Source organism: Thalassophryne amazonica, chromosome 9 (assembly GCF_902500255.1).
Source record: "Thalassophryne amazonica chromosome 9, fThaAma1.1, whole genome shotgun sequence".
Classification (NCBI taxonomy): Eukaryota; Metazoa; Chordata; class Actinopteri; order Batrachoidiformes; family Batrachoididae; genus Thalassophryne; species Thalassophryne amazonica.
The window spans coordinates 25276637-25302518 of NC_047111.1; the positions used below are offsets into that span (position 1 = coordinate 25276637).

Sequence of the window (25882 nt, forward strand, 5' to 3'; positions counted from 1 at the left end):
CAGTATCTGAGTCTGAGTTTGGAGTGAGAGGTTGGAATGCAGGAAAATAAAACTGATGAAGGAAACATGAGCCATTGATCACTTCTTATCCACTCTAATGCAGTTCTTGACTGTGGCCACACGATGGCGCCATGTACAACCACATGCGGGATTCGACATGCTGCCTGACGGAGTTTCAATCATTTTGACGTCATCTCAGGCAATGTGAAGGATAAACATCATATTTATTTTGAATTTTAAGTGTTTTATCAAATTGAATCAGAAAGAACTTGTTGTTAGTCAGTAAAACAAAACAAACAAACAAAAAAACTCTATGAGGTTCATGTGCATGAAAACTGCGCACTGCCCAAACTGTGACGTCACGTCATCTTGATTTGGCTGTTAAAACAGTAACTCTTCCCAGGCTGCAGACAGTAAACCACATAATGATCCGGTACTTTGGTTTTATGTTTGTTTTGATGACTTTTTTTTAAGGAGTAATCTGCTTTCTTTTATGTAATAACATACAGAACGATGCTCTTTGATCACCAAGTGATGATGACTGTGATCCAAATTTATTTAAAAGTTGAAAACACAAAATAATAGGTTTCATATGTGCATAGCAAAGCTTTGAATCATTTGTAATATGAAGCAGCTGGTGTCTGGACCGTCTACTCAGAATTTTGTTCAAACCTACATTGTGCTATGGCTGTGTAGGTTTTATGGTGGACTGGTGTCCCATCCAGTCTCCAAGGGTCAGCACCGGCACCAATGGGCCTCAGGGCCTGCAGGGGATAATATTCATATTTATATTTGCTTTGCATAGATCATGTATAATGCTGTTAGTGTTTTTATTGGGTTTAATTCATGATTTACATGAAGTCCAAGACATATTTGGTGACTTCCGCTGGTTTCTGTTGCAGTAAGTAAATCTCACTCCCTGACAACAAAAGACGTGCAAGCAGCAGACTGTATGGACCTTAGATTTCAACCTGAACTCCCAGCATCCAGTGCGAGACAGACACAGCCCCAGGTGACACTTGCGTGGGCTGGGTGGTGGGTAAAGCTTTGGTGCTCAGGAAACATTTTCTGACTTTGACTTTGCAAACAATCTAGTGCAGCAGATAACTGAAACAATCCTTCACTTGGTGATACAAGCGTCAGATTTGGCATGAATGTTCTTCATAAATCAGTGTTTGAGGGAAAAAAGTGCAGGTCACTTGAAAATCCAATACGGCGGCCAGATAGGGGTCAATGAAGAATTACACAGGGATCAAAATTAAAAAAATGCTCCAATCATATTGAAATCTATACCACATTATGTGTCTGATCAAAAAGATTCCAAAAAGGTATAGTTTGAACTATCTATGACTGAACGTTATGGAGTTATGGGGTAAAAACAGCAAGAATGATGACAAAGGTCAATTTCAGTTTATACAGGAGTCAAAAGTTAAACTTGCTCCAATTTTGGTAAAAGGTGGTGCAAATTATTGGTTGAGCTAATAGGATTAATCAATGGAATAGTTTTGACTGTGTTGAATGATTGGTTTGCAAAGTACATGTCAAACAATGTCACCGTCCATTGGATTCTATGGCATGTGACATATGTTACCCTGTAATATGACAACTGAACATGACACATGGTGCAAACTATTCCTTTTTAAAACCCTATTAACTCAACCAATAATTTGCATCACATTTTACAAAGATTGGAGCAACTTTAACTTTTGACCCCTGTACAAACTGAAATTGACCTTTGTCACCATTCTTGCTGTTTTTATCCCATAACTCCATAACATTCAGTCATAGATAGTCCAAACTATACATTTTTGGTATCTTTGTGATCAGACACATAACGTGGTATAGATTTCAATATGATTGGAGCATTTTAAAATTTTGACCCCTGTGTAATTCTTCACTGACCCCTACCTGGCCGCCATATTGGATTTTCAAGTGGCCCGCACTTTTTTCTCAAACACTGATTTATGAAGAACATTCATGCCAAATCTGATGCGTGTATTGCCAAGTGAACAATTCTGGCCAAAAATCAAACTCATCACTTCCACTAATGTTGGTATTTTTGCCAAATCAACAATTGCTGCACTTGAAGCTGAGTGAGGAGTTTGTCCTGGATCCAGTCTAAGATCCAATGACTAACGCAGTGACTTCCATTGTGAAAGTGTCACACTTGTATAGAGTCTTTGTCTCGGCAGTTACATTTTTGTCTCTGGGTCCTCTGAAAGACAACTGGGAAAAGCTTAAGGGACATGAGGTCTCTGAACAGAGGTGTTTGGCGATGCCGACGTCTTTGTGGGAGAACCAGAGTCCTCTTGTTTCAGGTCCTGGTGCTTCCTGTCTTACTGCATGGTTGCTAGACTTGGACGCTCTTTGGTGCTGGGTCTCTTCAGAGGATTCCTGGATTCTGCTGGAATAACTTTGTGTCAAACAAACAGGTACTCTGATGAAGTGCGGCTCTTCCGTAGTAAGGGAACGCTAGCTGTGTCACTTTGGCCATGTGGCGTGTTCCCTTGAACATGATCCAGCAGGCACGTGCCCCAGTCTTCAGGGGACACCCACAGATCACCTGGCTGTGACAGAGAGGTGGTTATGTCAGGAGGAGTATGGGATGGACCAGTTGCAGGCCTGAATTGCTGCCAATCAGGACCCGTAGCAGTTTGTTAGCGTGGTTAACTGGCGATGTTCAGTATACGACGTACGGCTGAACATCAGTGGTGAAATGGGGAGCCTTGTTACTGGTCTCATCACAGTCCTGATAAACCATCTACTAGCTTCTGTCTCTTCATAATGTCCCCAAATAAGATCAAAGCAGCAAAAATATTCACAATCAGCTTTCCTCTAATTTCCTGATTCTGTTTTCTCGCCAAATTTACAAAGGTCACAAACTAACCATTTTGGATGCAACATGAAGAACGTGGTGAATAAGTGAACAAGCAAAGGAGAGAGCTGCCTCATTAATTTCCAATCCACAGAAAGCAAGATCTGATCCTGCATGCCAGCCAGAGGAAATGAGTGCTATAGCGCCAATAATGGGGCACAGCGGAGACGCTTTGTGATGTCATGTTTATTTGTTGGACACACAGACGGGCTTGTCTTGTCGAGCTTTATTAGGAAACAAATTACAGCGATCTGTCCTGACAATGAAGATTTCTTACGCCGTCTGATGCAATGTGAAAACTCTTGTGTGTGACTTTCAAACATTTTCTAAAGGAACTCATCCCTCCCAGCAGCTTCTGATGCTCGCTTCGTTTCAGTGCAAGATGAAAATCCACATACGGAGTAGATCAGCCAATACTGAATTAACTTTGTGTGGCTTTACATCTAGAATACGATGTGTGGTGTACTTTGATTTCTGTTTCATTGCAGACATTATGAAGATATTTCATGTTTTGTTTGGTCACCTTCATTTCATTGGTTATGATAAATTCTTGGACACTAAACTATATTTACCACTTTGTAATTTTGCAATTCCTTCTCACGACACTGAAAACACGTTTTTGGCATTGAGGATACCAAGTGATGACAGGATGCTAATGCGGTCAAAATTAAAATGAAGAGGAAAAAAATAGTTCAGTACAGCACTCATATCTTATTCATAGAAAAGAGAGAACAGATGGGTCTTTAATCTGGATTCCAATGACTCCAGAGAATCAGACTGTTTTATCTAAGCAGACAGACTATTCCGTGGAACAGGTGCACAATAAGATAAAGCTCTGTGGCCTGCTGACTTCTTTTTAACCTTTAGAACTCACAGTAATCCTGCCTTCTGAAAATGCAGAGCATGGGCAGGTACGTAAAGTTTAATTAGATCGGCCATATCAACCATGACTGTGAGTCTGTGGAGCGGCAGAACCTTTGCCCTTTTTTACTGCAAGCACTGGTATTTCTCAGGGATGTGTTCAGTGCTTGCATGGACCAAGTGTTTTTGCTATCCAGTGACATAGATGTGTTTGTCAGCGAGGAAAAATTTACAAACCTTGCATTTGCAAACAATGCTGTTGGCACTTCGCAAACAATTAATTAATTATGAATTAGTTCATGAGGGCATTAGATGGAAGTAATTGACAATGCTAATGTCTTTGCAGGGGCATTGCTTCCATTAGTCCTCATCGGCAGATAGATTTGCAGATCATCTGCATAGCAATGAAAGGACAGGTTGTGCTTGGCTATAACTGACTCCAACAGCACCATGTACAATGAAAATAGAATAGGGCCAAGAACAGAACCCTGTGGTACACCACAACAAATAGGAGCAATTGATGAGGAGAGGTCACCAGTCATAATGGAAAAACTCCTCTCAGCCAAATATGATTTAAACTACTTAAATACAGTATATCTTGAATGCCAAGAAGACATTCTAACTAAGAAACGAGTACTGTGTGATACACAGTGTCAAAGGCTTGTGTGAGATTCAACGGAACCAACACAGCAAGATTCCCTGCATCCACACATAGAGTGATGTCGTTATGTACTTTAAAAGTGCCAACTCAGTGCTGTCATGATCTAAATCTAGGTTGGAATTTTTCAAGGATGTGATTGTCTTCTAAAAATGATGAACTGTATAAAACCAACCTTTTCTAAAACCTTGGAAAGAAATGGCAGATGAGACACAAGTCTAAAATTGGATAAAACTGATGAGTCGAGGTGAAGCTTTGTAGGAAGGAGGCAAACCACAGCATGTTTAAAAGCAGCTTGAACAGACCCTGAACTAAGACAAGAGTTGATAAAAGTTAGGAGACCCGACCAGACAGAATTAAAAACATCTTTCAGCACTGTTAACCCGCATTCACGTTTTGTGATACCTGCGTTCACATTTTGGGAGATATGTTTTCAGTATTCACGTTTTGCAGTTAACAGTTTGTGGATAATTCATGAGTTACAGCTGATTCACATTTTGGGGGTTAACAGCACCTTAGGGGTGGGATGAAAGAGAAACGGGCTCAAACTGCTGGAGCACAGCAGAATGTGCACAGGTAACAGACAGTTCAGCATTACATTTCTGATCAGCATTCCGTCTGACTGATGAGACTTTGTCAGTGAAAAACTGAAGAAACTGCTGACAGGTCGTGGTTGTAGCATCCATTACAACAGAGGTACGCAAGTTTACAACTGAGTTTATGGTTGAAATAACACTCTGGGAGGATGACAACTGTTGGAAATAATACCAGACAGAGATTGAGATTTCAGAATACCCAGAGACACTTGTAGTTTGTCCTTTTTCCACCTTCTTTTCGCCTCTCTGTAGGGTTGCCTGAGGGCACGAGTCGAGTCATTTAACCAGCGGTCAGATCTTGATTTAGTGGATTTGCAGCGAAAAGGGGCAACAGAGTCCAGAACTGCTGAACATGTAGAGTGCAAAGAAGAGAGGGTGATTTCTGGGACGAATGGAGACCAAGATGTTGTTCACACTGTCTGAAAAGGCACAAGAGAGTGCTGTAAAAGCCTTTACTTTGTTAACTGTATTGTTTTCAAATAGCCACATAGTTACACTCGGGGTGCCTGAGTGTAACTATGTGGCTATTTGAAAACAATACCCTTACACACTATTTTGTTGAGTGATTGATTTGAAAGCACTAGATACTGTATGTTTCACATTTTTTACTCTTTGCAATTGCAATTTGTTCACAGACATTGGTACAGTGTAACAAAATAAAGGCGTTTACAGCATTGTGCAAAGGAAAAAAATAACAAATTGGCAGTAAAACAAAAGAAACACTCCTCGGGCACCACTGTAAACCAAATTATTGGACTGTACAGGTGTAAACCTTTCCTCTATACAGCCACACGTTCTCATCAACATCACAACAGATGTCCTCTGATGCAATGTTGTTGTTGTCCTTTTGACTGCTCCCGTTTTGGTCGGGATCGCCACATCAGACACAGCCAGATCCGCATTGGTATTTGGCACAAGTTTTACGCCGGATGCCCCTCCTGACGCAACTCCAGTTTATCCTGGAGAAACACACACAGCCCCTGAGATCTGAAGGGATCAAGCTTACACACAGAGCAGACTGAACATTAGGGATGTGAATCATACAACAACTCACGATTCAATTCGATTCCGATTCTTGGGGTGACGATTCGATTCAGAATCGATTTTCGATTCAAAGAGCTCTGAGAAATAGTTATATTACTTAAAAATGTTTATGTTTAAGAAAATGCAGCTTTACAAGATTAATCAAGTGATTTTAGATGTAAATTTACTTATCTGCTTTGCTCGTTCAGAGTTGGCTGGCAGTTCACGAAGTGCTGGTCAGTAGTCAGCAGATACCGCTGCTCCCCTCTTTTAGCTCCAGGTGATGGTGAAGCATGGGGGCTTGCAGATCTGAAGTGTTTCCAAAGTACTTGACTTTCATTTTTCAGATTTTGCACACTGCATAAGTCATGTCAAGCTGCTCCTTATACAGCAAATAATAAAATCCAAAACGTGCCCAAACATTTGCCTTCAGCAAAGACGGTGCTGGCTGAATTAGCTCTTCGTCTGCCATGCTAAGCTGCAGCTCACAAATGCTTGAAGCACGCCGGACCCTCCCCTCGCGGGGACGCTGTAGTACGGAAGCCGTTGCCTGACAAACAGTACACGCAGAGAGTAAGCAAGCAAATGTTTTAAAAAAAAAAATGCTTTTTAGAAATCGATTCTTGGACATTTTGGATCGATTCAGAATCGTAATAAATAAGAATCACGACTCGGATGTAAATCGATTTTTTCCGGCACCCCTACTGAACATCCTCCCTTACAGCGAGGAAAATCTCTCTTAGAGTGGCGAATCCACCGTCTGCGTGACTATGCTGTGACATCACCACATGATGCATTCATGGCATAAAGAAGGGTTATTTGTGTATGTAGACGGTGATCATGTACCCTCCACCTCCAGGCAGATAAACCTCCTCAATCAGATGTAGACTTGAGGAATAGGATGGGAGGTATTCTAGGAACCTCTCTGGGATGACCTCCCTGTAAAGGGCGTCTATAAACAGATGCCAAGTGCTGTATGGGCCAACGATGGAAATATGGGCAACGACGCCGTTTTCAGAGATTGCCACACACTTTGTTATATTTCATCCCCGTTGGCATAGAACATCGATGGATGGTAGCTGTATGACTGATGCCTTCTTCCTTTTGCTACACTGAATCCTGATTCATCACGGTAAATGAAGTTGTGCAAAGGCTCACTGGCTTCCAGTTCCATTACACGTAGAATGAAGAAAGAAGAGTGTTACTGTATACAACGCCACACAAATTACTGTTTACTGTACTTTACCTGTACATTCTGGAAACAGAGCTCCATCATGGTCATTTCTTTCAAAGGGCATGTTGTACAGTTGTTTCATGCGCACTTTGCTTTCCTTCACTCCCCGGTCAATGTTGCAGATGCTAACAGATGGAATGTTCTTTAATACATTGTTGTCAATCAATCAATCAATTTTTTTTTTATATAGCGCCAAATCACAACAAACAGTTGCCCCAAGTCGCCTTATATTGTAAGGCAAGGCCATACAATAATTATGTAAAACCCCAACGGTCAAAACGACCCCCTGTGAGCAAGCACTTGGCTACAGTGGGAAGGAAAAACTCCCTTTTAACAGGAAGAAACCTCCAGCAGAACCAGGCTCAGGGAGGGGCAGTCTTCTGCTGGGACTGGTTGGGGCTGAGGGAGAGAACCAGGAAAAAGACATGCTGTGGAGGGGAGCAGAGATCAATCACTAATGATTAAATGCAGAGTGGTGCATACAGAGCAAAAAGAGAAAGAAACAGTGCATCATGGGAACCCCCCAGCAGTCTACGTCTATAGCAGCATAACTAAGGGATGGTTCAGGGTCACCTGATCCAGCCCTAACTATAAGCTTTAGCAAAAAGGAAAGTTTTAAGCCTAATCTTAAAAGTAGAGAGGGTGTCTGTCCTGTACGATGGTCCTCTGAATCTCCCAAGTGGCATTATTTTCTATCACTGTGGTGCAAATGGCGTCCTCTGCTTGAGCAGTAAAATGAGGTCCTCTTCCACCACCATGAGGTAGTCTTGCAGTCCTATGTGGTACGGTATTAAAATTACAGTGAATACAGTAATTATACCACATACTCTACTTACTGTACTTATACTTACTGTACTACTGGGTAATGGACCAAGTTGGGCTTGCCTGTTGGGGTGAAATCTAAAAAGCATCTTGTGTGCCCTGTGGTTGCTATGGTAACCATGACGACCCAATAGGAGTCTTGAACATGAGCCACCTAACGGGGCTCTGGTGAAATATGAAGTACTCAATGGCGGCTCAGGCAGAGGAGGTGATGGCTTGTAACCCAACAGCTGTGAAACCAGATGATGGTTGCGGCAGGTCCTCAGACCCTGATCGTCTGGGATTTATCAGCCATTGGACTGGGCGAAGGATCTGTCAAGGGCCATGTGTTTATCAGTGTGCAACGACATTAAACAAACCCACGCACAGGCGTCTCTATTAAGGCATGATCTTCCTTGCCACGAGGGATTGGCATGACAACACGTAAATAGTACATTTGTATTGTAAATACACTACAGTACAGTCCACTGCAGTAAATGATTAAATGTAAAATCTTGACATTCTTGCTTTACAAGACATTACGGTATACAGTTACTGTACTGCATATACTGCAAGGTGCAGAATACTATACATTGAATTACAGACCTGTTCTCCTGACAAAATGCTTGTATAATTAAGGACATAATAGTTCTCTGAATATATCTTCTTCAACCAGCCTCAGGCATTGTCAGACCATGAATGACACCATGGTCTACAACTGTAGCCCTGACATCATGAGAAACAGGCCTAGATGCTTGGCCTCTGCTTCCTCTTCCTCCCCATATCCTCCCCTGTAACATTTCTGTGCTACAATGCTGTACACATAGAAAGGGTTCATATATGCTTACCAACTGAAGGATGATAGGATTCAGCTCTGAGATCTTGTGGAGAACCAGTCGACCATTGGTTGATCTAATGCTTCACACATGCCTCCTCTTAAGTGAAACTTGAGGTTCATTGAATACCAACCGATACGTTTTGTGGAGAAAAAAAAGAAAGAAATTGATTAAATTTGCTTGACAGATTCAAGCAATGAAATATGGACTGTTTGTTTTACTCAGCATGAAACCGGTATAGTGCATTTTTACCATCATGACATTAACTGAAAAGAAACAGTAGACAGTTCTACACAAGTAATTGCATGTATGTGCTGAAGCATTCAGTTGGTTCATTACAGTGAGAAATTGATTTTATGACGTGCCCAAGTGCTGAGATGTTATGGAGATTGAACAATCAGTTTTGAGAATTTCTGATGACAGAAACTTTGTTGATGCACCTTTGGCAGCAATTACAGCCTCAAGTCTTCTAGAATATGATGCCACAAGCTTGGTGAACCTGTTTGGGCAGTTTTTTTTCCCCGTTCATCTAGGTAGCACCTCTCAATCTCCATCAGGTTGGATGTGGAGTGTCGGTGCACAGCCATTTTCAGATCTTTCCAGAGATGTTCAATCAGATTCAGGTCTGGGCTCTGGCTGGGCCACTCAAGGACATTCACAGAGTTGTCCTGAAGCCACTCTTTTGATATCTTGACTGTGCGCTTAGGGTCATTGTCCTGCTAAAAGATGAACTGCCGCCCCAGTCTGAGGTCCAGAGCGCTCTGGAGCAGGTTTTCATCCAGGATGTCTCTGTACATTGCTGCATTCATCTTTCCCTCAATCCTGACTCGTCTCCCAGTTCCTGCCACTGAAAAACATCCCCACAGCATGATGCTGCCACCACCATGCTTCATTGTAGGGATGGTGCCTGGTTTCCTCCAAACATGACGCCTGGCATTCACACCAAAGAGCTCAATCTTTGTCTCATCAGACCACAGAATTTTGTTTCTCATGGTCTGAGCATCCTTGAGGAGCCTTTTGTCAAACTCCAGGAAGGCCGCCACAAGCCTTTTACTAAGCATGGCTTCCGTCTGGCCAATCTACCATACAGGTCTGAATGGTGGATTGCTGCAGAGATGGTTGTTCTTCTGGAAGGTTCTCCTCTCTCCACAGAGGAATGCTGGAGCTCTGACAGAATGACCATCAGGTTCTTGGTCACCTCCCTGACTGAGGCCCTTCTCCCCTGATCGCTGTTTAGATGGGCAGCCAGCTCTAGGAAGAGTCCTAGTGGATCTGAACTTCTTCCATTTACAGGATGGAGGCCACTGTGCTCATTGGGCTCTTCAAAGCAGCAGAAATGTTTCTGTACCCTTCCCCAGATTCATGCATTGAGACAATCCTGTCCCAGAGGTCTACAGACAATTCCTTTGATTTCATGCTTGGTTTATGCTCTGACACTGTCAACTGTGGGACCTTATATATAGACAGGTGTGTGTCTTTCCAAATCATGTCCAATCAACTGAATTTTTCCCGGGTGGACTCCAATCAAGCTGTAGAAACATCTCAAGGATGATCAGTGTAAACAGAATGCACCTGAGCTCAATGTTGAACTTCATGGCAAAGGCTGACAAAAATCTCAAACCTTTTTCACATCGTCATTATGGGGTATTATGTGTAGATTTTGAGGGAAAAAAATGAATTTCATCCATTTTGAAATAAGGCTGTAACATAAAATGTGGAAAGGTGAAGCTCTGAATATTTTCCAGATGCAGCAGATGAGCAAATTATTTGTTAGTGGTATGACTGATGTCACTTTGAAGACATTTGATGTCATGTAGTCAAAAGCTAAACATCGCACACATCAGCCCTCTGATGGCTTTTATTCCTTCATTAATTCATCAAAAGAAATAAAAGGTTGAGATGTGATTAGTTACAAAAAGGAGATATTTTGGAGTTCAGTTACTTCAATCTTTAAGAAATGTAAAGAATCACACAGTGACGACAAAACTCCAGTGTCTGGAGGAATCGTGTTCCATCTCTTCAGTGTAGATCCAGAGACTGATGGGGTCAAAGTCAAGATGATTTTGGAACTCTTCTGGTGGCCTTGAATTTTTCCTCTGTGTATGTATGTGTATGTATGTGTGTGTGTGTGGACTCAGTCACATTTCCACTCACCTGTATTCTAGTTTATGACCAATACTGTGGGGGGGGGGGGTGAGACTGTGAGCCAGACAGAGCGCTAAGACAGACAACATGAAATCCATTTTGTTAGTTTTTTTTATTATTTTTTCTAACTGCAGATTTAAAGTATACAACTGAACATCGTTATTTTATTTTTATTATGAGACTCAAATAAAAATACAAAAAAAAAAAAAAAACTCCACTATAAAAGACAATCTAGTGTTAGTAGGATGTAAAAAAGGGAAATATTCTTTATTTTTTCACTATCAAAGGCACAACATTGACTTTAGTGACAACATGGAGAAGAGAGCCTGCAGCATTGAATCTTTTATTTTTCCTTTTTATTTTTTTCCACACGCCATCAGAGAACACTGAAATGTTACAAAGAGATGTGTCTGAGTCTACATGAAAAGAAAAAAAAAGAGAACAACTTCTATATCAACAGACGGTGGCTATAGATTGGTGGCACAGCTTACCTGGAAAGGTACTGCCACAGGAAAGAAAAAAAAGAAAAATAGCACGTTGTCGCTGGAAAAGACAAAGGACCTTTGCAAAGCTCTAATGCAAATTTAAAGTCACAGAACTGACAACAATAACCCCCCCCCCAAAACAAAACAAAACAAAACAAAAAAACCAACAAAAAACAAAAACAAAACAAACAAAAAAAAAAAGAAAACAAAAATTATAATTGGGCACCTTCTAAGATTAGGCTAAGATTAGGTGCTGAGGTAGACAAAAACTAGAATTTAAATCATAATAAAAACACTATTTTCTTAATACAGAGCAACTTGACTGGCACTTGTGCTGTCACAACAATGGAGGAGAAAAGGAGCACAGACAAGCCGAGGAAAGACACAGAGAGAGAGAAAAGCTTCATCACATAAAAAGCTTTGTTACGCTTGGTCCGACAGGGCAATTGGTCCTCAGTGCTAATATAAAAAATACAATGTCTTGGTGCTTTGTTACTCAAACGGTTTTTCGTCTAGACTTCGATGGCACATGCATTGCAACACTGCATGAAATGGCTACTTTGTTCTAGAAACACCACACCAAAACACAGAGTGCAGCTCCAGGGATGCCATGATTCCTCTGCGACGAATTCAACATCCCCTTCTTAAATGCATTTCGTCAAAGAAAAAGTACTCTCAACGTAGGGGGGAAGACAGCTACACAGAAATGTGACGCCCTCGTGGTGTAACCAACACAAAGTGAGGGTTTCTTTCTTTCTTTTTCTCAGAAATATTAAGCCGTCATCAGCAAACCTGTTGCTGACAACAAACGAAAAGAGATGATCTGCGGAGAAAACCGGTCGCATTCTATAGAATGGAAGTACAATGACGGCGACATCTGGCTATAGTTTAGCTTACCGTTTAAACGTTTGATTTGTAATTCCGTTACCGTAGAGTTACCCACGAGCAGATCTATTCTGAGCAGATTTCTCGTGCACGTCCCTGTAGTCAGGTTTTCACATGCATGATTCTAAAGCCCGAGAAAAGACTGAATCCCAGTTACAATCTCAACAGCATTACAAGCTTACTGCAGTCCTGCTCGAGTCAGGATTGAATAACAATAATAATTATATTTCTATATATAAAAAAAAAAAAAATCTGACAACTTTGGAGTGTCATGACATCCCTAGGGTGCTGGAGACACCATTTTTTATTTTATTCTGAAAATACAGAAACTAAGCAAATATAGATGGATATTTTTGTTGAACAATTTCCATTTTTAGGCACAAAGATAGTACAGAAACATCGGAGGAACACTGAGGGAAGAATTATATCAATGCCGTTGTGTGTGTATATATATACTTATATATAGATAGATTTTTTTTTCCAACATAGAGAAAAAAGTGGCATAGAATATCACTATCTTGTATCTGATTAGTGCATTTTTCCACAAATACACACACATACACACACACACATACCCACAGTGACACACTCTTTCACCCGCACAAAAAGTAGAAAACATTCAGAGGACAATGACAGGAACAATGTGACTGATCGGATCTTGCATTGTGGTGGATCGGACTGAGCCGTGATGGGGTTCTATTAGTGTGGGTGGATATTACAAGGGGTGGGGTGGTGGTGGGTCCCTCAGCTCACAGTGTTTGAGAATAAAATGGCAAGACACCACGGGACATGCCATCCCTTCTTTTTTCAAGTACAAAAACAAAAAATGCCGACACTCGAGTTTGATTGAAAAGTTGTGAATGACAACTACTATTCAGTGGGTTTGCGGCACCCCCTGCCATCCCACCTTTTTCTTTTTTTCCCCCATTTTTTTTTAAATCTTTGCCACATACACCCATTTGTAAAATCTGTGACAGATAGATTTTGCCCACCGACAATGCAACTGACATCCAGAAAGCAACACTTATTACAACATGTTCACATACGAATTTCTTTTTTTTTGTGTTGTTTTTTTCTTTTTTTTTTTTGTCCAACAATATCAAAGAGGAGCAAGGCAAAAATGATTCACACCAAAGGAGAAAATAACAAACTCGGTTAAAAAAGAAATACAAATATTTGTGCCCTGCTGGAACCCTCCACAAATGGAAAAAAGACTGACACCGAATACAAAAATATCACAATTTTTATATATCAAATTGCCTCTGTTGGCTCTTGTTCAGGAATACACTTATTTCTCAGTAAGAGAGCTTGTCAGACGAGAGAATCTCCATTTTTAACCGCCTGCTGTTTTGTTTTTTCCCCTCTTTTTTGTTTTTATTACTACTTGTAGTTCCAATTGCCCAACGCACTCTGCCTCGCTGAACTGTCCTGTGCGGGTCAGTGTTTTGATGAACCTTCTTTTTTTTTCACATTACAAAACTACAACTCTATTCACATATTTTCAAGTTTAAATTCTTCCTTTAAACTCGTGGGAAAAAAAAAGCAATAGTCTGCCCTACTGTCCGACCGATCTTCCAGCGCTTCGTTTAAGGCTTCAAAATTGCTTCTTTTTTTCTTTCCTGCTCTTCTGTGGTTGGAGGTGCAGGGGGGAGACGAAAAGCAACAAATACAACACTTCAACGAGTCATCCGAACACCCTCGACGACTGTACATGTTTCGCTTAAAAACACAATCATAAATCAACTTTTGAAGAAATAAAAAGCATGAGATGAAAAGTAGCAATGATGACATCATGCAACACATCGACACAAAATAATGTGCTTTTGCAAAGAAAACAAAAAAACAAACAAAAAAAGAGGTAGCTTTCGTAACACATGACCAAACCGTCCAGCTCTTTAACAAGCGGGTTAATAATACCAAGTTTGGTAACAAGTAATACACAAAAGAAACAAACAAACAAAAATATCGCTTCACCGTGGCACTTAATTTCTGCGTACACGTTGCTTTATCATCCTGTGCAATGCATCTTTCTGGCGCGTGTGAACACACACGCACGCGTACACATACACACCCACACAAAAATCATACAAATGAAAGAAAAGGGAAAATTAAAAAACACAAAGCAACATGAGGTCACATAAATGAGATAATTCAAGTACATGTTGAGATCAAACTCAAGATCAATAGCAACAAAAGGAAACACGAGAGACAAACCACGGCGGTTGGGGAGGGGCACAGAGAAAGAGCTGATTTACACACCGTTCCCAAGTTCATGCACGTGCAACCCGGAAAGCTGAGTTGGTGAACGAAGATACGCCGCCTTCTTTCAGCTCTGACTGAATCATTGCCAGGTCGTTTTCTTGAAGCGCCACGGTTGTGCTAAAGTTGCAGCGTCTACATTTACGCGGCGGTTTTTGCGCGTGGACTAGGACCGGCACGTCACGTCATCACACCGTGACCTCACCTGGCATGTTACATCAAGCTGTAGCCTTAACATGCCCGTTTGTAGACCGGTTCCTTCCAGGATGCACATCCAGGAAAGTGAGAACGTTTTCCTTTAAGTTGTTGTTAACACGGTTGCCCCCTGCTGGTGGCATGCATCTCATCCAGTAAGCGTGAGTGCTCCAGTACCGCTGAGACACAGTGACATTCAGAACGCCTCAGGTTCGGCTGTAACACGTACGTCCAACAGGTTGAATGCTGCATTTTAGAGACCATCAGAAAACCTAAATCCCACTTCCTACTCAGCAAAATGATCCTTCTTTCACGGTTGAACCTTGCGGCTATTTTTTCATTATTACACGAGAAACATCTGAACTTCCTGCCCTTTTGCTCATTAGCATGTCTAACTCACTGTACCTTAATCATTAAATCTTTCATCTGTCTTTGTGAAACGCTAAAACGTGGTAATTAACGTCCACAACTGACTTCTGATACAATCTGAACAACTAAAAGCTCCCATGAGACTTTGGCAGCGTTCCAGTAGCTGGATTATTGTGAAACAATTGAACGCTAATAATTAATGATGTGCAAAAGAAAAACTAAAAGGAACATATTTCAGCTTTTCAGGAAAAAAGAGGTAAACCTGTAACAAAATCACCAGTACACTTCAAAACGTGGGGAAGGCAGATAATGAACAGGGTCATCGACACATCCGTCAAAATCGCACACAGTTTAGTCCACAAACAGAGTTCTGTTGATACCACTCCCTACCAATAGGGGGCACATAGTGGCCTGTGGTGCCTTAATTATAAGGGTCATAAAAGCACCCACCATCTCACATGAGCTGTTTCAGACTAATGTCAACACTCAAAACGTAGGCTGTGTCCCAATTCATGGGCTGCACACCTCTAAGGCTGCATCCTACCAAGATCTAGATTTCCAATATAGCGGAGGCCGAACCAACCATCCTGAAAGGAGTGACTCATGAATATTTTGTGATTGCATCAGTAGCTTCTCCCACCCCTATCCCTTTGTTGCCTGGCAACCTACACAAATCCACACGACAAGCTAGTGTAGTGCGCATAATCCATAGGCTGTGTCCTAATTCAGCAAATGCACGCTTCGAAGACCGTCATCATCCATCGGTAATTTATGTCATAAGTAGCGCGACCAGGCGGTCCTATTTCAAAGGTTGCTTGTAAAGCGGCTGACGTTCGCAGCCTCCCCCCCCCCCCCTCCCCCGCCCCAAAATTAAAGGATTATCAGGTGAATCTTTCATGATCCAAACAATCCCATGATTCATTGGGATATTTTTTTTTCCAAGAGAGAATGATTGGTTAAACAAAAACACTAACGCTCAGTGTGTACAATTGCTATTGAGTACTATTTGTAAGTTAAACATCAATATGAACTGAAAAATGATTGTTAAACTACACTAGCTTGGTGCGTACAGCTGTCAAGGTTGCCAGGCGATAGAAGGTATTGGCGGGCAAACGTAATGATGCAACAGTAAAACTCTGCATGGGCTAGACCGTCTTATTTCAGAACGGTTTGTTCGGGCCTCCGCCGGGTCTGAAGGGCTGAACCCTGAAGAGTTTCATGGGACAAAGACCTTAAAAGGGTGCAAACCCTGAACTGCGACACAGACATAGCTAATCATCATTTGCTTATTAATAATTATAAACATTACTTAGTTATAATGGTACATCTGGAGTCAACCAATGACTCTTGATGCAATGACTCTTGGGATTGTTTGGGCCACAAAGTATATACCTATTGCATTCTTCGTTTTCAGGGATAAGAAGCGTACAGTCATCAGCCATATTCCAAGGAGCTTTCAAATTGAGACAGCCTAGTTAGCCACTGTGTTGTACACAGTCAATGAATGCAGCCTAAGAAGGATGCGACCCCTGTATTGAGACACAGCCACGGAAGCTTGAGGAACTTTGAGGATGTTTCACATGAAGCCCCAACAATTTTTTTTTTTTTTTTTGCAAAAATCAACAAACACTAGTCATGACAGTCGGAGGAAAGCTTTGTTGGTGGAAAGAAGCACCTCTGATTTTTTTTTTTGTAAAGAAATAATGTCAGAAAAAAGTGACAGTGCTTCATTCTGCTGACATCTGTTGCTAATCCAGTTAGCTTTGCTCTGAAATGTGTTTGTTTTGATAGTGCTAGCACCTTGTTTCTCCTGCCCGTGAATGAAATGATCATTCACGACTGGGACAAAAGTAAACGCTGCCACACACATTTTCCACCCCAAAAAAGCTGTGATTCTTTTGAAGCATACTGGTGCTTTTACAAGTGGAAATGAACCACAGGCGAGGACAAAGACACGCAGAAAACACCGTTCATGCTACGTGACACTCTTTGAAATAAAAACAGCCCTTAAAGTGCCCTCAGGTTTGACTTTAAATCCTGCCTGAACCTCGAGGCCTGATGTGGTCCAGTTTAAATTTACAGTTGCTACTGCGCATTGCTAAGTAGCTACCTGTTTTGGCATTTTTGCATAGGGTAAATTTAGCATTATGTTAGCTGAGTGCTAACGTGTGATCATTTTCCAGCTGAGTAGGAACTTCGTCTTTCACATTCACATCATCAAAGACTTTACAACCTGCCAGGCATCACCTGCTGGTCAACCTTTATCGGACATTAACGCGAGCAGGCTTTCCGTTCTGTTCCCATTGCAGTGGCCAACAACACAGATCACGACAGCGTTTGCGGATAAGAAGTAAAAAGATAATGGTTATGTTTCAGTCTGTGTAGGTCTTTAGTGTGACATCATGATGGTCATCTGGTTAAATGTACATGATGATAATAGCAGTCCGGTTACGTATTGCTGAAAAGAGCTGGATAGACTGAATGTAACTTGGTCTACTGCAGTAGCGGGTTATGGTGATATGATGCAGAGTGGCTGCAATTCAGCCCTCTGAAAAATGAATACTGCAATCATCAGAGACTGCTGTCGTAATATGTTGTACCTGTGTAATCAAGCCATGATATACTAAAGATGCAGAGCTTTTTTTTTTTAAAAAAAAGGTGAAAAGTGGCAAATGTTAGATGGGTGGACAGTGGTGACTCGGCCTTCTCCAGCCCTGAACCCACAGAAATGCCAGGGAAGACTACTGACAAAACTTAAAAACTTAGGAGGCTTCCAAAAAAACTAAAACAAAAACAATAAAGCAGCACTAGCATCGCCCCCATCCCGTCACAAACTGGCACCTGGTTTTCAGTACTCAGCGCTCCCCTTCATCCAGTTCAACTGTTTGGTCTGCTGCATACGCCACGTGGTGTCAGTGCTGTTACCAGGTTTGAGTAAGATGACTTTGAAATGTAATCAGTCACTGAATACAAATTATAATCAGTGTACTCAAAGCTGAGTACTCAATCTTAAAAATAACCAAGTTAGATTACCAGTTACCTTATTAGTTACATTACTTATTAGTTACAAGTTGCTAACGAAGTAACTGTATAAAATAACAAAAAAGTAACTTTTAAAGTAATCTTTCAAAGTAACTATGGCAACACTGATTACAACACGCGGATTACTTTTAAATTTAATGTCCTTCAGACATTTTATCTTACAAACTATAAATCACAACTGAAATACATCCACCTACCCATTTTACAAACTTGCTTATTCCAGTTCAGGGTGACATTTTTAATTTGTAATATAAATTCTAGTTTTTCAGATAAAAATAAACAAATGCTTGAAGTTGTGTCCATTTTTGGTATGAAGTGCATCATTTTGAGTCGCGTTTTTTGTTTCTTTTTTTGCTCCTTTGGGAGGTGCAACATATATACAGAAAAATCACGCATTTGTTATTTATAATAATAATTATTATAGCAAATACTAAACAAAATAGACTCCAATATCAAAAGAATAAATGGCAATAATAAGAAGCACATGACAAAAATGCACAAAAATCCCAAATTATTGAGCTGATAATACAGAAAAAAGGTGCAACTTATACTCTGGAAGCTACAGTAATTCAAAAGTATTCCGATTGCATTGTAATTTGTTTTCAGTAACTGATTACCTTTTAAAGTATTTTTACCCAGCTCTGGCTGGCGCTGATTCTCAGGGGCTACCTCATCCCACCTCTTGGGTTTGACTTGGGTCCGGATTGTGCGATGCACTAACAGCAAGTGAACCAGTTAAGAATCCTGAATCAAGAGGGTTCATTCTTCAGTTTGGTTCTTTTGACTGAATGACAACATTAATCACTCAGTCACAGCAGAAATGCTGGTCTCTGTGGTGGTTCATCACAACGCCCAACATGACTGAAGCATGAAGGTTTGTGTTGACGTGAGGGGAGGTACCGGCTCCGGACAGCCAAGAGTTCAACAAACTTAAAGCATTTCATGAAGATTTCATGTAGATGTCAGATGCTCACATTCACATTTTTGTTTTCTTCATGAAAACCAAACCAACCAAAGCAGGGGAACAAAGGTCTTCCATTTTGGGAAGGAAAGCGAGAAGAGGGATGTCGTGGCTGTGCGTGTCGCGATAGCCCCTGAGAATCTGCTTCCTCACCACCTGAGACGGCAGCATCATAAAAGTGGCGTTATGGCACTGCATGAAATGACCTGAAACACTAACACAGGTGCACATGTAGTGAATGACCTGGTGAATCCGAACAAGGCGGAGATCACTTCTCCGATTCCAAGTCTTCCTCTTCTCAGCACGTTTGTCCCGCTATCATCGCCTTCTCACCCCATCTGTCACTGCCGCCTCCAAAGAAAAAGAGAAAACAAACGTTCTGACTCCCATCGCTCACATTCCCCCGTTGTTCTCGCCTCACCGACGCTTCAGCAAAGCTTCCTCTCCGGTCGATCACGTTCCCCCTACATCCTGGTCCCTCCCCCCATACCCCTTCCCTTTTCCGCTCTCCTGCTCTCAGACATAGCAGAGGTACAGGTAGGTCTTCTCGATGCGCCAGTCTGGGGGAATATCCTCAGGCTTGTGGCCTTTCATGTGCTTCTGCATGGCTGACAGGCTGGGGCAGTACTCCAGGCAGATGGTGCATTGGTAGGGCGAGGCGCCATTGTGGGTGCGCAGGTGCTTGATCATGGCCGAGTAGTCCCTGGATCGCTGGTGGCACAGCTTGCACTCGAATGGCTTCTCACCTAATGAAGTGGGGATGAAGACAACAACTGTGTTAGCTATTCGGCGTGGCGTCTGTTTCCCCAAGTATGACATGCATAGTAATTAAAGAACAAATGTTTAGTTGCAGAAGTCAACTGTCAAACCAGTAAAGTCTGGATTACTCCAGGCCTTTAAAAAAAACAAAACAAAAATTAGACATTTCCTAAAAATAAGTGAATAAAATGAAATGCAGGTAAACGCTGCTTCTTGTACTCTCACAGAGCGGAGGAGCTGAATGCAAATGATTTCATGTAGAATCTCGTGAAGATGTCAGCAATATGAATCAAACATGTTTTTAAAGGATCAAAAGTAAAATTGGACAGGTGGCTGTTGAGATGGTGCACATCTCACACTGTTCATTTACACAAAATTCATCATTGACCAGTCAGCAGATTAAAGGTCCCTCAGGTGTCCGACCCTGCAGTCGGATTAGCTACAAGAGACAGCTGCAAGGCAACCAGCAGTCATTCTCTGTCAACCAAGTGGGCGTCAAGACGCAAGTCGTTGCCACACCGCCAGCTAGATGGGGCCAAAATAGATGAGTTTATTTTATTTAAATGCTGAGCGGTGTGGGACGGTGACTGCCAATCCGAGTGAAGGTAGCGTGACAGCAGTCTTATACACGCTGGTTGGTTGCTTGAACAAACTCCAACATGTACATGTCTTTCTGCATGTACTTAATAAACCTGGCATTATTTTCTTTCATATTTTGTAAAAGTTATCAAGACAAACATTTAAATCTAAAAATTCTGTTTTTGAAACCAGACAATACCTTTGAGGGAAACTGCAAGACATCTTACAGCTACCCAGATGTTAACATTCTAACTATTGATACAGGAGCTTCATGTGACACACATCTCACTGAAGCAAATCAGATGAACTTTGGTTCGATCAAGCAGTCAAGCGTGGAAAAAAGCTCAAAGTGACGCTGTCAGGTTTCCCCGTCCTTATAATGGGGCTATTCCACAGAGTGCTGTTCCTTGCCGTTCAATCCCAAATAGCAAATAGGGGCACGTTTTGAAGCATCATAGTAACTTCTTTATCCATCTTTGTCAGTCTTGAACAAAGTTGGTATACTTAGCAGTTTCAGCCGTCATTGGCACCAGATGTCAAATCGGGATCCAGTTTTTAACTGTTCACAAATTTCATCCAGAATCTCAAAATCGCTGAGGTAATGTCTGGGTATTTATCATCTTACTGGCTTCAGCCACATTTGAATGTCTTTGTAGTGACTACGACATGAAACTTGTTTGATCATGCTTTATTGGGGTAAAAAATTTGAAGCCAAAGCAGTGATTCTTGTGGATTTTGTTCAAAGTTGAACAGCTCGATAATGTCTGGCTGAGGACGCAATTCCTTTCTTTCCGAATGGCTTGTGGGCGATCGCAGTAGAATGCTGCCCCGTAGAACAGGGGTGTAACCAATCAAACTTACCATGTAACCATGAGATTGGCAAGCCCCAGAAACTCCTGTTAAGTGACAAACGCCAACTGCTTGTCGCCCTGATATGTCGTTAATCTATTGGGTTAGAGGTCAGTTAAATAAACCCTTAATATAAAGTGTGACGCAGTATACACGTGTCATCTTGTCAGTATTTTCTGTGAATTACACAGAGTTCCTCTCAAATACATAATTTACATAAAATAAAATGTAACGCAAGATATTTATTTGGGCAACGATGAGCATGTGGACACACAGAACAGCAGGGCAGCGTTCAATACCCTTTTATATACAGGGCTGTGATTGGCCAGAACGGTAGCAGTCCTGGATGCTAGTTTTGATATATTTTTTTCATAATCTGAAGGTGAAGAGAATTTGTCTGACTTTCAGTAAAGCATACAAAGTGTTGCGTTGAATCACCAAACATCTATTGTTTCAACAACACTTTGACATGAGCGAGGAGGAAACGCTGCGGCACAGTGGGAGACATCTCCCCGAGCGGAAACACAAACAATGACCTGACTGCACTGGAAAAAAGTGAGAAGTCTGTGTGGGTGATATCAAGGTGGCAGCATCCCGGGTGTATGATGTGAAAGATCATTTAAAATTCAAATGGCACCAATGGAATAAGATTTACACAGACAGCAGAACCAAATCCAGGATCCTTGACAATTTAATAAGGCAACATTCACTGTGCTGGATCAGGTCATTTATATTTGATTAACAGACGTGAGCTTGTGTTTGTTTGCAGAAGACCAGAGAGTCATAGGTTCAGTTCCCTGATAAAATATAAAAATAACTAAGGTGCCCTTAAGCAAAGTCCTTCATCACCATGTTGCTGTGTGCAGTTGAGCACCCTGACATTACTGTGTGTGTGTGTGTGTGTGTGTGTGTGTGTGTGTGTGTGTGTGTGTGTGTGTGTGTGTGTGTGTGTGTGTGTGCGCAGGTGAGGCATCATTGTAAATCACCTGTCAAGCACTTCATCTGCAATCAGATGGAAAAGCACCGTCTACATGCAGTCATGCAACATTTGCAATACTTGAATGGAACAACTTTTTCAGGGTTAAAACACTGAATTTTAATTTTTATGAAATGATTCCATTTGCAATAAGTTATAATAATAATTTACCGTAAGAAATAATGTCACCGTATGTTTGAAGCCTTTCTAGTTGCGTTAAGTACTGATCTCAGTACACGTTACAAATTTAACGATGCTGTTTGTTGCCATTTTGAAAACCTTGAAGGATGATGGTTTGCATATTTGAGGGTTTATTTACACCAGAGTGTTAGTCTACACATACAAACCACTCAAAATAAGATCATTCATATGATTTTGTGTGCCTCCCCCCCCCCAAAAAACCCATAGAATTCAATGAATTTAAAATCATTAATGTGCTGCTCTTGGAAACCCACGTTAAACAACTCAAACTTAATTACATGCATGACGTGCTCTACGGTAATGAACCTAGGTGCCCAACTATGCCCATTAGTACTCAGAATTCCCACCATATTACCCTTAGTGTCCCCTCTGTCAAGTCCTTTGGGCGCTCCTCATTCTGGTACACTGCAGTCACTGTGTGGAACGAGTTACCAAGTGATATAAAATTAACTAAATATAATTATATTATATAAAATTAACTAAATATAAGTCTGTTTTTAAAGGCAAAGCAAAGTCTTTTTTATTTGATAATTTTTATCAACACTCAATGAAACCTTTTATTTATTCATAGTATTTAATTAACCGTCTTCACTGTTACTCAAGTTCTTTTTATGTTCATTTCATTTATTATTTTCTGGTTTTGTAACATATCTAGTTATAATAATAACTAGGACTGCAAGCAGTCATATACAGGCCCTCGTTACGCGCGACCGCCTACCCAGGCCAGTGGGTGCCCTTGTGACCACATGTGGGCATGTGCATGCAGGGGTAACCACTCATCACACAGTTAAAATTTTAAACAAATCACACAATGCATCAAGGAGTTATGACATGTTGATTGTTCATCCACTAGGGGGCACTCAGTGTACAAACAGAGTGGCTGGGTGTGTTCAGGGGCCAACCGTCATCATACATGTGAAGTTTCAAGTCAATCAGGCAAAGCATGAAAGAGTTATCATGACTTGATGTTCTATGGCAAAGGGTCAAAATGGCGGCACCATAGCGGCCACACCCTTCAACATAGAGAAAAGCTTTCGATAACTTTTGTTCAGTATCATCTTTGGATGCTGTCAAAGAAATTTGAAGTGCATTGGACAAAATCCCTGGGAGGAGTTCATTCAAATACAACATGTGGAAATCACGCCAAAATGAGAAGAAAATTCAAAATGGCTGACTTCCTGTTTGAAGTAGACTCATGGTGCAAGAGACTTTTTTGTACGTCTATGAAAGTCACACGTGTACCAATTTTCATCTCCCTACTCCAAAAAAACCCCTATGTGGAGGGGTTTTTGAAAGTTTCAAGGGGGCGCTATTGAGGCATTTTGCCCCGCCCATGGGCGATGCCCCTATGAATTGTAAGAGGTTGTCATGCTCGACCTGTGTATCAATTTTCATGATGATGTGACAAAATTAAAGCCGTCAAAATGAAGAACGTAATTTCATGGCGAATGGGCAATATTTGGCACGCCGCCACACGGACGCCGTTACTCGTAACTTCACGGCGTTCACCGCCTATGTTCACCAATTTGTTCTGCATGTTTTAGAAGTGGAATGAAGTTGATTGGGTTAAGTATGTGACATCAGGACCTCAAAGTATAAACAGGACATTTCCCGCCACCACCAGGGGGCGCTATGGCGCAGGTGGGAACTTAAGATATGTAGACGTTCAGGGCGGAGCCCTCATCATGTCCAGCAAGTTTGAAGGAACTACGATGAAGTATGTGGGCGTGACAGCCGTTCGAAGTGAAATGGCGTGCTCCGAAAAGCTCGCCAAAGTTTGACGACCCCTAGCAGCCACGCCTTTGGACTTAATTAGAATCTTTTGATAACTTTTGATCACCATTGTGTTGTGATGATTTTGACCAAATTTGAAGACGATCGGATAAAATCCCTAGGACGAGTTCGTTCAAATGTAAGTAGTGGAAATGGCCAAAAATGGCAAAAATTTGCTCAAAATCGAAACTTAAAATCAAAATGTCCGACTTCCTGTCGATATTTCACCATGACAGTAAGAGACTTTTTCGTGCGTCCTGGCATGGTAAATACGTGTACCGAATTTCGTGAGGTTACAACGAAAAAAGCCCAATGCGGAGGGTTTTTTTTTTTTATTTCTAGGGGGCGCTATTTCACGATTTTTCTGCGACCATGTGCGACGCCCCCAAAATATTGAATTTCGGATCCGGCCAGACGACTTTGGAAAGTTTGGTGAGTTTTTGAGCATGGGAAGAGGCCGAAATTTCAATTTCAAGAGTGAGAATAATAATAATAATAAAATAATAATAATAATAATAATAATAATGAACAGCGCAATTACAATAGGGTCCTCGTAGGACGTTGCCTACCCGGGCCCTAATGATGATGATAATAGTTATGATGATGACAGTAATTTGTTGTTATCTGCATCATTAACTTTTCTGGTGTTATAGACCAAATTTTATCTTTTTATACTAGCTTGTGTTGTTATAGTTGTTCATTTATCTTGTATCTGTTTCTGGTGTTGGATCATTTTTAGTTTGTGTTTCATGTATGGAGCATAATATAATGAAAAGTGTTTTTCCACTTCATTGTGTTATCCATGTATTTTTAATGTATGTACTAAATATGTGCAGTGAACGGTACTAAATAAATCAAATCAAATCAATCAATCTTCACAAATTACAGCCGAATATTCACTTTTGTTGTGATGTGTCACATCGCAATTTATTTTTTCTTTATTTTCAAAATTTTCCTGATTGGCCATTACGATATTCAGTGCTCCTATTACCACAGATTACACACAATAGCACACTCTGATTGGGTATCTGATTGTTTTGAGAACCATTAAAGTAAACAATTAGGTGACTGTTTAATTCACTTAAAATCTAATAGGCTGCTGTGCCAAATACTTTTTTGAGAGGGACTAAGATGAGCACACATGTACGTATGTGTCACCACCACGATAGGTGAAGCAACAGACAAAATTTGTACATACTAGGGGAGGTGATGGTTAAGGCGTTGGGCTTGAGACCAGAAGATCCTCAGTTCACATCCCAGCCTGACTGGAAAATCATCTATTAGTCCCAGTGTGTAGTGGCGCCTTGTATGGCAGCACCCTCACATTGGGGTGAATGTGAGGCATTATTGTAAAGTGCTTTGAGCGTCTGATACAGATGGAAAAGCGCTATATAAATGCAGTCCATTTACCATTTATACTGTGCACAATTTCTGCCACAAAAGCAACTCCATCAGAGATGTCAGATGTGTCTTGGTGGCTTCCCTCACTAGTCACTTTCTTGTACACTCCTCCTGTCAAA

At 41.2% G+C, this 25882-nt stretch overlaps 1 protein-coding gene across 2 annotated transcripts in view; it reads right to left on the reverse strand.

Annotated features, from left to right (window-relative positions):
* Window positions 1–12276: 12276 nt before the first annotated feature.
* The window catches only part of zbtb16a (zinc finger and BTB domain containing 16a), a 350151-nt gene continuing 336545 nt past the window's right edge, over window positions 12277–25882 (reverse strand). For both annotated transcript variants that reach the window (XM_034177822.1, XM_034177821.1), the window contains exon 7: window positions 12277–19971. In XM_034177822.1, coding sequence (XP_034033713.1) covers window positions 19742–19971 — 230 coding nt within the window. In that variant the 3' untranslated portion in view covers window positions 12277–19741. The remainder of the gene's footprint in view (window positions 19972–25882) is intronic.